General features: G+C 38.2%; 1 protein-coding gene across 3 annotated transcripts in view; it reads right to left on the reverse strand.

Moving 5' to 3' along the window:
• The window catches only part of UNC5D (unc-5 netrin receptor D), a 440,995-nt gene that overhangs the window by 58,827 nt on the left and 367,210 nt on the right, over window positions 1-14,958 (reverse strand). For all 3 annotated transcript variants that reach the window (XM_081960671.1, XM_081960672.1, XM_081960670.1), the window contains exon 8: window positions 2,426-2,611. In XM_081960671.1, the coding sequence (XP_081816797.1) occupies window positions 2,426-2,611 (186 nt within the window). The remainder of the gene's footprint in view (window positions 1-2,425; window positions 2,612-14,958) is intronic.

A 14,958-nucleotide genomic window follows, 5' to 3' on the forward strand; every position in this document is an offset into this window, starting at 1 on the left:
TCATTAGGACATTCTTCTTGATGTCTGATTTGTAATGTAAACACATTGTTTTGGGTCTTTCTTTCTGAAACAATTTTGAACCATACTGCTTCATCTTTCTTTCTGAAAGAATTTTGAACCATACTGCTTCATCTTCTATAGGATAGTTCTCATCAGATATGAAGAATCAGGATCACATGTAAATTCCAGTTCAATAGATTTATTCAATAGATTTATTGCCCAAGCCTATGCACAAGAATCTGGACAACTAATGGGCAACACTAAATTGGTGCTAGATAAGAGTTAATGGAATTAAATTAAAGGGGGATTGGGCATGGAGCCTTTGTGGACATGTAATGATTCTAGGCTGGGTCTTCCCTTGACTGCCTCTAGGCTCTGCCTCTTCTTTTCCTACAGTTCTCTACAGAATGGTTGTCTCTCATATGTGTATGGCAATGTGTACGTGGATCACTGTATAGATGAAATATTCAGTAGATTTAGTCATTGCATAGCTGCCTCGGTAAACACTCAGTACTCCCTCCCCTCAATCACCATGGAAATTAAAATGAGTCTCTCACCTAGATAATTTAATACATTCATTATAATAATATAGATGATGAAGGAATGGGGGAAATGTATGGGGAATAAAGGGCTTGGGACTGATAGCTGTTAAGAAGATCCTTAAGGTCTTCCCTGTAGAGTTGTAGTAGACAGCCCAAAAATAATGGGGTTAATTATGTGAAATTAGATTCTAGTTGGATATCAATTTTTTAAAAAATCCAATATGATCCAACACCTTGGGAGTTGGGGAGTCTCTCTTTTGTTGGAAATGTTTAAATACTGGATTGTCAACTGTTGGTGATACCCTGATAGAAGATTACAGTTCTGGGCAGATCGTCTTCAGGATGTCTTTGAACCTTTACTCTCTATTATTCTATGGAAAGAATTCTTATCTCCTTTATTTCTTAAAGAGATGTAAATAAATAACCATAGTTGTCTTCACATTTCTAGCACGAGAGGTTTCAGAAATTAGAATGTTTTTAAAAAGAAAAGAAAAAGAAAAAAAAACTAACTTTTTACATAAAGTTTTCAAGAGTCTTTAGGAAAAAATATCACAATGTGCAATTTAGATTCCCTGAGTGTTTGATGGTACATTTAAGCAACAACTAAACTTGACAAATTGGGCTTTATATACTTATAGCACACTACTCATGTCTTTTATTCTCCATGAACGGATCACCTTTTTCAAGTAGAGATGTACTAGAGCTGAGATAAAAATGCCAGTCTCTAATAATGATACTTGAACAATGGGATCCACTATATAACTTATATGAAGTAGGACACAAAGACAGTTGAGTGATTTCCCCCCCCCCTCATCACTCAACATACAAACATTTCTCTGGGATTGAATAAACAATGAACAAATGGATTAGGAATTCTTAATCAATTCCATTGCTCAGTGAAGATATCTTTTGAAAACTATACTTGATTGTGACATTTCAACACAGAATCAATCCGATGTTACTATAGTATTCTTTATTACTGCCTCAATCTGGAAGTTAAACACCCTCAATTTATTGGGTTGAAATATGCTTACAAAACCTCATTTTTAAATTTGCTGCTTCTATACTTAAATAATAAGAATAATAAATACAAGAGTGATGGTGGCGCAGTGATTAGAATGCAGCATTGCAAACTAATTTTGCCAACTGCCAGCAGTTCAGTCCTGAATGGCTTAAGGTTGACTCAGGCTTCCGTCCTTCCAAGATCAGTAAAATGAGGACCCAGATTGTTGAAGGCAATATGCTTACTCTATAAACTGCATAGAGTGGGCTGTAAATCATGCAGAAGTGGTATATAATTCTAAGTGTAATTTCTATAAACACACAGCTTGAGTTTGGCACATAGATGTCTTTCACATACGTTGGACAACAGTCTACTCCCACTGGCTGTGCTCACTGGTGCTGACTGTTCCAAGCATTCATCAAAATGTCCCACTCCTATTAAGTTATTATTGTATTAGAACTATGTAATCTAAACCTCCTGGCTTATATTCCACTGTGGTTCTCAATGGATGTGTGGACTGGAAGGGATGAATCAATTCCATGCCATTGTCTGGTTCAAAAAGGATGCATTTTTCACCTTAATTTGGTAAGAAAGATTGTCAAGATATCTAGAAACATGATTAGTATGCTATACCCATATAGAAAGCTGACAACTTGCCAGCTGTCTAAAGGAGGAAGCAGGGAAGAATTTAGGAAGAATTTACTTGTGTTCAAGATATCTACGCTTCACCATTTTGTTTACACGATCAACAGGGGATGAGCAGGAAGTCAATTCCATACCACATACATACATGGAAAGTCCAAGGACGCTTAAAACTTGTGTCACTTAATTCCACTGATTGGATCCTTCCTCAAAAAAGCCATCATCCAATTTTACCAACCTTGCCGGGCAGTTTTAAAATTGAATGTCTGGAAGCCTCCTGTCAGAGCTGAGGAGTCAATCACATCCACACCATATTCACTTTGGCTCCTCCTGTAGAGAGTCACCCCAATAACAATGACCGCAACGGCGATGACGGCAGCCCCAAGGCCTGAGTACAGGGCTATATCTGTTGCATTCTCAATGTCTGCAAGAGAAGAAATAGCCTAAATGAGTGCCGGCTGTCCTGATTGCTGGTGTCAATTCAAAGCCAACGTTCACCTTAAATATGCAGAAATTATGAGAATATGAATAATTATCTCAAAGGAGGAATCACTACCCATGATCAGCCTACCTTTGGCCGATTCGCTCACACAGAGAGGGACTCCTCCGGGTGCCGTCCACTAGGCTGTGCCAGCGGGCGACGCCCAGGGGAAGGGCCTTCTCTGTGATGGGCCCGACCCTCTGGAATGACCTTCCCCCTGACATTAGAACGACCACGGACCTCCGCTCCTTCCGCCAGAAGCTCAAAACCCACCTGTTTCATCTAGCCGGCCTGGCCTAATTCTAGCTTTCTCACCTCAGTTTGTATTTTTAAATTTTACGGTTTGGTTTTAAGGTCAATGTTTTTAATTTTTATAAATTTGTACAGGGGTCTATTTAATCCGATCTTAATTATATTTATTATCGATTGTATGGTTTTAATTTGGTACCTGTACACCGCCCCGAGTCCCTTCGGGGAGAGGGGGCGGTCTAGAAGTCTAATAAACTTTAAAAAAAAACTAAACTACCTGAAGATTAAATTACTGGAGTTCTTTTTTTTCCTGATCTTCCTGTAAAAAGGTGGAGGAAGTTAGAATAAAAATAGATAATTATTTCCTATAGGATTCTGGAAAGGGAGAAACATGAAATCTGTATGTCCCAAAGGTGCTCTTTTTCAAAAGGCATCTGAACTTTGTTTTTCCTCGAAGATGTTTCACTTCTCATCCAAGAAACTTCTATCAGGACTGGAGAAGCTTCTTGGATGAGAAGTGAAACATCTTCCAGGAAATCCAGTTGCCTTGAAAAAAAACACCTTGGGACAACCGGACAATCGAAATCGAAATAAATAAACCAGGACTTGGATGATTTAATGACCATAGACATTAAATCTGTATCATGTCCATTTTTCTCCTTCCCAATGATATACTGCCCTCTGGATAATATGTCCAATCCATATGGACTATGATGCACTTAGAGAATCCTAGCATTAGCAGGACAATTTAACAGCATTGCAGTTGAGTGAAGAAATTCAATTTAAACTTCCAAAATAGAAAGCAATGATCTGAGGGTTCCAAGAAGGAAACTTGATAATGCTTTAAGATGCTGGATCAGACACAACTGGTCACTTCAATCTTCTTCTAATGTAAGTGAAACCCCTTTTGACTTTTGGGTCTGATTTTGCAAATATCCATGAGGGAAGGAAACCAGAGGGGACAATGGAAGGCTTTTAAAAAGACGCTAATTTATTTAATAAGTGTATCTCTGTGTTTAAAGAATGAGCAGGTATGTCTCTGCCTTCTCTTTGCACTTGGTCTCTTCAAATGAATCTCCCAAGGTGCTTAAGAAGCATGTTCTGAAGGGCCTTGGTCTAGGATAACTCGCCATGGCCAAATCACTGTGGCCAGATAGCTGCTGCCAACTCACCATGGATAACTTGCCATAGGACAACTCACCACAGGGCAATTCAATGCTGCATTAGTTTCATTTAGCTACTATTTTTAATTGAAGACCACATTTTCATAGAAATCATTGCAACTTATATTTCTTGATTGACTTTCTTATTTTATTATTATTATTATTGGTTGAAATTAATTTAACTTTTGTATTTGTTGAGTTTTCTTATGGCAAGTTGTCCCATAGTGAATTGGCTACAGCGGCAACTTGCCCCACTCCAACACAGCCTGTGGGATAGAGGGTAGGTAGAAAGGAAAACAAGACAGATTATTCACAAAGCTCCCTTTCCAGTTGAAAAGCTTTGAGGAATAGTGGCTTTATTTTTCTGGTTTAAAACCACAGGCGCATTATTTTTCACTTATCTGTACCTTGTGCTCGCAAGTTCATTTTGCTTGAGAAATATATTGCTGGGATCTGAGTGAAAAGACTTTCTCTATATATGTCTGTCTGCCTCTCTATCATCCAGTCAGCAATCTACTTAAATCAGTGGTCAGACCTGGACTTTCAAGAGTATGCAAATTCTTCAATAGGCATCAAGATTGTGAGACAGCAATAGAGAAATTAGAATGTGCCGCATTAATTGAAACATAAAATAGTAAATAGAATAAACATAAATACAAAATGACAGCTTTATCTTCCCGCCCCACCATCCCTTGAGGCAGGAAAATCTGCCCCAAATAGGAATGCACCAAGATATCAAACAAACAAACAAAAAAACACCATGCAAAATGATTCATTATGTTTCTTTGACTGTTTCTTGACTGTTATTCTTCCATTCCAATTCTCTCCACAGAAAACAGGCATTAATCTTTGTCAGTGGGCCCAATTAGGCAATGTCACAGCAACAGCTTGTGACACGGGATTCTGAAAATAATGCCACTTCAAGAAAAATGCAAAGGCCACAAACAGATTTATCTCTCCTTTTCACATCTTCAAATCAAGCAGCAGAAAACACACATACGTCCACACACACAAAGAATGTTCAAAAGGATTTGGTTCATGTAAATAAATAGTGTAGAGTTGTTCATAGTTACGTATATAGTAGTATTACCACTGTTTTATGTGGCTTTTTTTTGTTAGAAAATGAGATGTGACTATACAGCAAAGAAGAATATGAAGTTACTGAAATTTACATTTGCTCCATAACCTATCTAAGACATCCTATCAACCTATCTTAGTGATATTTATCTGCAAAACTTGGGGTTATTAATTACTTATTTTTGGTCAGTTCTGGTAGCCAGGTCAAATCCCTGACTATCTGGAATTCAAATCAAGATCAAAACAAGAATACCACTGGGATTGGGGTGTGTGGGAGGTACAGAAATTCAAGACAGTACTCATAATTAAAGCCCCACATGATTTTTACAGTTTATGCGTAATGTACATAATAAAGGGTGAGGTTTAAGTCATGCAATCAAGGCTGACAATTTTTAAATGCCCTGAGACATTGCTGGATCTGAACATGTTTATCTGTGTTATCCCTCAATAATTAGCAACATTGAGCTGCCTCCTACACTAATTAGCTATGTTCACTGAGAATTTTTCCCCCTATCTCAATTTACTATTTTCAAAAGAAATCACTGGAGAACCCTAGATCCTACTTTGAAAATTAAAATGAATCCCACATGACATTTTGTAAAAACTCTTATATTACTACTAGTTTCTGGAATCTGGTGGCACAGTGGTTAGAATGCAGTACTGCAGGCTACTTCTGCTGCCTGCCAGCTGCCTGCAGTTTGGCATTTTGAGTCTCACTGGCTCAAGGATGACTCAGCCTTCCATCCTTCCGAGGCCAGTAAAATGGGGAGCCAGATTGTTGGGGGAAATATGCTGACTCCACTTAGAGAGGACTGAAAAACACTGTGAAGAGGTATATAAGTGCTATTGCCCTAAACATCATATCCTAAAGACCCTTTGTTGCTACCATTATTTGACAGGAAGATAGATAACTGTGGAGATATCTTCAGTCCTCAGTATATATTAATGGTGGAATTCTTATGATTGCAGGTAACTAGATTAAAATTGGGATTGTCTGCATCCAACGTAGATACTTTATCACTAGGAATCATCCTTTTTATATTTTTCCATTCATCCGACCCAGTGTTTCTCAACCTTGGCAATTTGAAGATGTCTGGACTTCAACTCCCTGAAACCCCATTTTGGGAATTGAATCCACACATCGTCTAGTTGTCAAGGTTGAGGAACACTAATCGAACTGGATAAGTTTTAGATTTGTATCCATAATTGATCCTTGTGGTTTATCCAATTCCAAAATAGTATTCTATGCATTTGCCCTTTAAATCACTTTTTTTTTGCTTTTTACAAGTCTTTGATCCCTTAATTCAGGGTAGAGTTCAGACTACTGAATGAAGCTGAACATATACTGGCCGGATGCCCTTCCTGATACCAACATGGAGTTCACAGAAGATATTTTCTGTTTGTGCCCTGAGAGAGAAACATTTGTTGCTACCTAGGATTGAACTCTCAACTTTCTGAGTGGGAGGTGACCATCTTCACCACTAGGCCACCATGCCACTTGCCCTCTAAAGCAGAATAATAATAAAGACTCCTGACTCCTGTTCCTAATTGCTTTGTCAAATTAGGCACAAAAGAAAGTTCACCAGGTTGCCTCAGATTAAGAGAAAAGAGATGACTGCATGAAGGGGAAAAAGAATGCATAAGCCCAAAGCTATCAACAATCATCTAATATTATGCCTGAACCCTGTCTGCATTTAATTGTGCTTCCTGACACCATTAAAGACATTTATCTGAAAGCATTCTTTTATGGTAATGAAGTTTTTATTAAGCATAATTAAGTTTTATAAAAATACCTGAAGATAAATTAAGAAGCACAGAAGCCCAAAATGAAACATTTGGGTTTAATGCATTAGGAAGCATAATTGATTAAATTATCTCATTTGTAATAAAGTTTCACACAAGCTGTGCTGGGTTACATATCATCTCCAACTCATTGTTCATTCTCTCCCAGAGAATGAACAATTACACCCGGTTCTTGCAATCTTTCTTTTTCCTCCTATTCCCTTCTGTAACTGGTAAACATGGAAATCTACTTCTCTGCTCAGTTTCTCTTGTCTCCCCCATGGAGAATGTCTACAACACGAGAAACAGAGTTCTAAGCCAGGGAGGATTATATGTAAATCTATTTACCACAACTGGTTTTTTTCTCAATTATCTTAATGATTAACTTTGATTTTGCATCCATGATAATTCATATGGCTTTAAATTTAATGCCCACTCAGTTCAAAAGAAAGCAACAAGTTTTATTTATATAACACACCGCTAATCTTCTGAATAAATAGTTTAATTCCCCCGGGAGCTTAAAGGAACTAAAATCAACCACAGCAGTTTGACTGACCCTCTTAAGGATCCAATCATGATGTAGAGATGAGGAGAGGATAAACAAAGATCTTGCAATCCGTTAGACAAACTGACAGGTTGCTGAGCTACCAAGTGAAGCTCCAAAAATAGACATGAACAATATGTGTAAATTTCCCTCTGCTCCTGGAGAAACATTGCTGTTTTAATTGGGAAAGGTCATTCTACCATGACATGACAATCTTAGTCTTGGATAACACAAGTTTGATGATTTGTTGCCTTCACAAAAACTCCATCCCCTCATTTCAACCTTTTCTTACGTTATGCTATCAACAGAATGTTCTCCAACACTCTCAAAAGTGGTCCAAAGCTCTTAAAAACTGCTCATACATGCATTGGGACTGGGTTACTTGAGGGGCAATGTCAACCCCTGTTGTTGTTGTTTTTTACCTGATAGGATAGTCATGCTCTGGATCTCATCAGTCAAGGAATATCGGCTGGTGGGAACTCATAGCTCCTATGCTTTGGAACATTCTTTCTCCAAAGATCAGGATGACCATGATCCTGATGGCTTTTTGTACAGACTTGAAGACCTGCTTATCTGCCTGGGCTTAGAGTCCCAAGTATATGATGTGCCCCTTTCCCAAGTTTTCCAACTATTGATTATAATTTTGTCAGCTGCTGTACATATTTAATTTTCTTTTTGTATTATGATCATAATTTGGGTTTTCATTGATTTTATGACTTTCACCCAATCATCCTAGAATGTGAAGTCAAATGGGCCTTAGAAAATCTGAGCAACAACAAAGGTAGTGAAATTGACAGTATTCCAGCTGAGCTATTCAAAATCTTAAAAGACGATGCAGTAAAAGTGCTACACTCAATTTGCCAGCAAATTTGGAAAACTCAGCAGTGGCCCCAGGATTAGAAAAGGTCAGTCTACATTCCAATTCCAAAGAAGGGCAATGCCAAAGAATCATTGCACTCATTGCACTCATTTCACATGCTAGTAAAGTTATGCTCAAAATCCTACAAGGTAGGCTCCAGCAGTATGTGGATTTAGAACTACCCAAAGTACAGACAGGATTTCAAAGAGGCAGAGAAACTAGAGATCAAATTACCAACATACGCTGGATCATGGAGAAAGCTAGGGAGTTCCAAAAAAACCCATCTACTTCTGCTTCATTGACTATGCTAAAGCTTTTGATTGTGTGGATCACAACAAATTGTGGCAAGTTCTTAAAGAGATGGGAGTACCAGACCATCTTATTTGTCTCTTGAGAAATCTATATGTGGGTCAAGAAGCAACAGTGAGAATGGTTCAAAATTGGGAAAGGAGTCCAGCAAGGCTGTATACTGTCATACTGCCTATTTAATGTATATGCAGAGCACATCATGGGAAAGGCGGGCCTAGATGAACCAAAAGTTGGAATTAAAATTGCCATGAGAAATATCAACAGCCTCAGATATGCAGATGATACCACTCTAATGGCAGAAAGTGAAGAGGAACAAAAGAGCCTCTTGATGTTTATTTATTTATTTATTTATTATTCATATTTATAGACCGCCCCCTCTCCCGAAAGGGACTCGGGGCGGTGTACAGTCACTAAAATACGTTATAAAATACATACAAAACAGTTAAATAATTAAATACGTAGGTGGAGGAGGTTGCAAGACTGTACATAGAATAATAAATATTAAATATAGTATATAGTGTATTAAAAACTTTTTAAAACCCCAAACCCAATTAAAATGAATAAATCCCCGGGAGGTAGAACTAAGAAAGTGCCAGGCCAGCTGATTGAAATAGGTGAGTCTTTAACTTTTGCCGGAAGGAACGGAGGTCGGTGGTAGTTCGAATGTCAGGGGGGAGGTCATTCCAGAGGGTTGGGCCCATCACAGAGAAGGATCTACTCCTAGGTGTCGCCCGCTGGCATTGACTAGCAGACGGCACCAGGAGGAGCCCCTCTCTGTGTGAGCGGATAGGTGAAGGAGAGTGCAAAAGTTGGCTTGAAACTCAACATTAAAAAAACTAAGATCATGTCATCTGACCCTCTCAAGAAGAGGGGAAGAAATGGAGGTAGTGATAGATTTTATTTTCCTGGGCTTCAAGATCACTGCAGATGGGGACTGCAGCCAAGAAATTAAAAGATGCTTGCTTCTGGGGATGAAAGCTATGACAAATCTAGACAGCATACTAAAAAGCAGAAGTCCCTTGGACTGCAAAGCGATCAAACCGGTCAGTTCTAAAGGAGATCAACCCTGACTGCTCTTTAGAAGGCCGGATCCTGAAGATGAAATTCAAATACTTTGGCTACCCAATGATAAGAAAGGAGTCATTGGACAAGAGCCTAATGCTGGGAAAGATTGAGGGCAAAAGAAGAAGGGAATGACAGATGGCTGGATGGAGTCCCCAAAGCAGTAGGTATGAGCTTAAATGGATTCCAGAGGATGGTAGAGGACAGGAAGACCTGGAGGAACATTGTCCATGGGGTCGTGATGGGTCAGACATGACTTCACAACTAACAACAAATCATGCCCTTTGTATTGTTTGAAATGGACGGCCAAATAAATTGAATCAATCAATGTGCTAATCAATCAATGAACAGAAAATGAACAATGCAAAAAGGGAACCAGTACAGTAATTGTCTTTCTCTCTAATTCTTGTTTGGATCTCTGCAAATTTTAGAAGCTTGATGCTTTCCCCCCTCCCACTCCAAAATACTAAATTGTGCAGAAACTGCACAAGGACCTACATATAAAACAAAAATTCAGATATTTTTTTTAGAGTAACAATATAACTGACTTTTTCTTGATCCCTCTCTTCTTATTTTTATTAACTAAAGTCAAATGCCTTAATAGGGTTGAAATAAAATGACGAGTTTGTTCAAAGCAGCTCTATTTAACTCATTTTCTCCTAAACAAAACAAAATTCGGAATCACCATTTATTATTGATTTCATTGTTCACAAAGCAAGACTCCCCCACTCCACCACAACTATATTGTTAAAATATTGTATAGCTCTTACATTTGAGAGTGACTTTCATTTCATTCGAAGAATTTACACCATGTGTTACCACATTCAGCTGGATACTGCTATTTCTTCTTCTGGTGCAGCTATGGCAACAGAAACATCTTCAACATGCTTTCTGATTAGGGGACAGGAAGTTAAAACATATGAAGAACAGTTGCAAGAACTGGAAATTTCTAATCTAATGAAGAGAAGGGTTAGAGATGACATGATAGCAGTCTTCCAATATTTAAGGAACTATCACAAAGAAGAGGGAGTCAATCTATTCCCCAAAGTATGGATTGAAACTTATCAAGGAGAGATCCAACCTAGAAATAAGGAGAAATTTTCTGACAGTGAGAACATTAAATCAGTGGAATGGCTTACATTCAGAAGTTGTGGAGGTTGGGCAGCCATTTGTCTGGAATGGTATAGGGTCTCTAGTTGAGCAGGGACTACAAGACCTCCAATGTCCCTTCTGTTAGATTCGGGCAACGAGAGAACAGACTCCAGACGATAGTGACAACAACAGCTCTTTATTTAGTAGTAGTAGTGATCCAGCTTGCTATGGGGTCTGCCAGCTCCCCTTTTATAGGGATCTGGCAGACCTCCCGTCCAATCAGAACAACCCCTTGTTCCCGCCCTAGTGGCGGACCTGAGTGGAGACTACAGCAGTTTATGCTAATATCTAACACCTTCCAACTTGGTTAAGGAGGGTTGATTGAACTAAAAGGCTTGCACAAGATAGATTGCTGAATTTCAGATTTTTCACCAACACTTTCCAGTTCATATCCCATGTTTGCTGAACAGGAGAAATGGGTGGCCAAGGAAGCCATAGATTGATAGACAAGTAATAATAATTTCAACCATCTTGCAACAAGAAACTATACGCACAGGCACCATCTACCACCACCTCTTGAAATAATTTGAAGTGATGATGTCTCTTGATGATGATGATACATGCATCATGTTTCATATTATTGTATATAAAGAAGTTTCTTCTATAAATGAACCCTGCTGAATTATCTACTTGCTGGCTGGATAGCTACAGTCTAACAATTGTCACCAGAATTTCATTGTAAATTGGATTCCTCTGTCTGAGATGATGCCCTTTGGCACTCCATGCTTTTCTGTCACTCAGTAATCGTTGCTCAAACATGTAAACTAGTCCAAGGAATCATACATAATGCATGGCAGATAATTAGCTGGCAGACTCTTCAGGGTAGAACTATACATTACAAGCAATTCTTGATGAACATTTTCTTCTAGATAAATGTAGATTCAAGGGATGCTTTATCAGCAAAGCAGGTAATGGGTGTCTGGGTTTCTAAAAGTTATTTATTCAAAATATTAGTTTTTTGGTTAATTTAATTGAATATATATATATGAATATATCGTAGATTTTCACGGGTGTAGGTATGCTGGTTTTGTTGTATTCGGGACTTTTCCCGTGTAAGATTGAGATTGTCTTTGCAACGTTTCAGCAAGATCTCACCTGCCATCTTCAGGCTTGGGCTTAAAATGGGAACGGAGCTGCCATCTTTCTGTATATCTTGGTGGGAGGGGATGGAGTGCTGGCTTTGTTTCAGTAAGTGGAATGATTGGTGGTGTGGTTGTATCATGATTGGTAGATTGGTGCTGATTGGTGCTTTTTATTTTTAATGTTGCCTTTGCTATGTTTGTGTTGTATTTGTGCTGATAAATAAATAAAGGGAGACTAGTATAGATCTATTTCAAGCTATTTCAAGCCATACCCTTACTGGGATTTGAACCTGGCTAGCTGATGAGAGCTAAATAGCTTGAAATAGATATATACTAGATTCCCTTTATTTATTTATCAGCACAAATACAACACAAACATACATACATACATACATACATACATACATACATACATACATACATACACCACACACACACACACACACACACACACACACACCAATTATGAACCAATTATTCAGATAGTTATGCTCTTCCTTATTACCCTTAACTATTTGTAAACTCTGCCATTGATTCTGAAATAGGTAGAGACACTAATATTCAGTATGTTATGCAATGAATTAATATATTCGTCCTTGTTTCTCATTTTGCCATTCACTTCACCTACTTCTTTCATTGTCATTGTCTATTTGGTTTTTTTTTTAAAAATGTAAACACATGACAGACAGGATTTTAACAAACCTCTCTAGAGTAAGATGTACACAGTCAAATGACCATTTTTATACAGAAAAAAAGGCAACCCTTCTAATGACCAACAGTCTGGTTTCCTGCAGTAAGTGTTACAAGTGAACTGCAGCCTTCCAAGTGGTCTTACTTTTTACATGAGATTCCAATGGATTTAGCCCTTTCTAGAATATATAAACACATGAGCAATAACTTCAAAGTCATGTATATTATGTTGGCACAATCTTTTCTGATAAATAACTGTGTAAAACCTACCTAGCTTAATCAGAGATTTGAGTTGTTCAAATCATGCTCTGGTAAGAGCTTTTCTATGGTCTTGGGGTACACAAATTGTTAAATATTTTTCAGTATGAAATACATTTTACATATAGCCAGCCATAAGCCAAGCACATTTGTGCAGTGTAATATTCTCTTGGCCAGCAACATCATCAATCCTTTCCTTGACAATTTTCTTAGCATCTGGGCCTGCTTGTGCTAGAAATCGCACTGAAATTCCACATTGTAAGGTGGTTTTATAAAAGTTGGGAAGCCCAAGTACATGCAAATTTGTGACTGAACAGGTGCAAAGTTCCCAGATAGTTGATAAGGCAAATTAGAGAAGAAGAACTAGCTATGATTTTTAACGAACATGATTTAAAAAAGCGAAATCCAGGAATCTGATTCTGAAAAAAACCACATCTAAGTAGAAAAAGATTTAATTTCATCTATTGGTTCTTCATCCAGGGCAGGGCAGTGGCTCAGCGGTTAAGATGCTGGGCAGCTCAGGTTTGAGACCCCAGCACCATGCAATGGTGTGAGCTCCTATTACTTGCCCCAGCTCCTGCCAACCTATCAGTTTGAAAGCATCTAAATGTGAATAGATGAATAGGTGCTACTTATTGGTTCTTTATGCAAACTCTATTTATATCTAGCTTGCCTAGAGGCAACCACCCCAGATCTGGTCCTATTAATATTCCGGGATCATCATTACCCCTTTACAAATTCAGTAGTCTTAATAGAGGGCAAGGGAGAAACGTCACAACAGTAGTCTGAATAAGATTGCCTGTAAACATAGTTGAATGTGAGGAGCACTCTACAGATGCTTTAATAAACATGTCTAAGTAAAGGCAGAGCTTATTACAATCATTGTTTAATCAAAGCCTGGAAAACAATCCCTAATGATTTCCCTGTCTTTTAACAAAACACTATGGGTTTCTTAAGGTCAGATCTGAGATCAAATTACATGAATATTACCAACTTCAACTTTCTCATTCTGGCCATCAAAATTGCACCTAAAAGTCTCCACAAAAGGCATTCCCCCCCCCCCAAATGTGAACATCCAAGGATTCACAATTTTTTTTAAAAAAAAAATCAGAACAAAATGAAACCACATTTCATTAGCAAAAAAGATAGCAATCTATATACATAAAAGTGAAAACCACTCAGTTCACATCACGAAATCTCCAGAACCATAAAGCCTACAAACTTGAAATGTGGCACATATGTTCCTCTTAGCTTCTAGGTACTCACTTAGAAAGGATTCTTCAAAATGACTATCAGATCATTAGTATTTCTTACATTATTATTAACATGCTCTGATGCTAAAGAGTTAGACATTCTACTCCCCCTCCGAACCTGAAAATAACTCAGTTCCAACTGCCACTTGGATGTGGGCATGGCCAGCGCGTGGCTCATCCGGCCTGCGGGCTGAGAGTTTGGAGAGAGCCTGAGGGAGAGAAGAGGATAAGATAGGAGAGGTTTCTGTGGGGCAAGGCTGAGGGAGAGAAGGGGATAGGATAGGGGAGGATTCTGTGGGGCAAGGCTGAGGGAGAGGCGGGGAGAGGAGAAGCTGATTATAACTACTCATTAATTTTCAAGCTGTAAGTATTGATTTATCAAACCCAATCACATAATTTTGTAGTGGAGCAAGGGTATTCAGCTAGTAAAGAATAAGATACAGATTGCCACAACACAACAAGAACAGAAAAAAAAAGATTCATGTTAGGATGTGATGGAAATATGATGAATATTCTGAAGTGGAAGTTTCTTGTCTTCTTTTACAACATAAGAATGACTATGCAGTCACATACTTCTGCCCTTTTTTAATTTGTGGGTTACTTACTGCACATTTACTAGGGAGCAGTGGAATTCAGGTTTATTTTAGGATATTAATTCCTCCTTTCCCTCCCATCCTCATTACAAGCATCTTTGTTTGATAAATTGGCCAGGATTCCTTTCTTACCAATGCATATTTTATAAATAAAATAAATATACAAATGCCTAACCTATGATCACCTACCTATAAAATATGTGTGCATATCCATATC

Source organism: Natrix helvetica (assembly GCF_964273705.1).
Source record: "Natrix helvetica genome assembly, chromosome: 8".
Classification (NCBI taxonomy): domain Eukaryota; kingdom Metazoa; phylum Chordata; class Lepidosauria; order Squamata; family Natricidae; genus Natrix; species Natrix helvetica.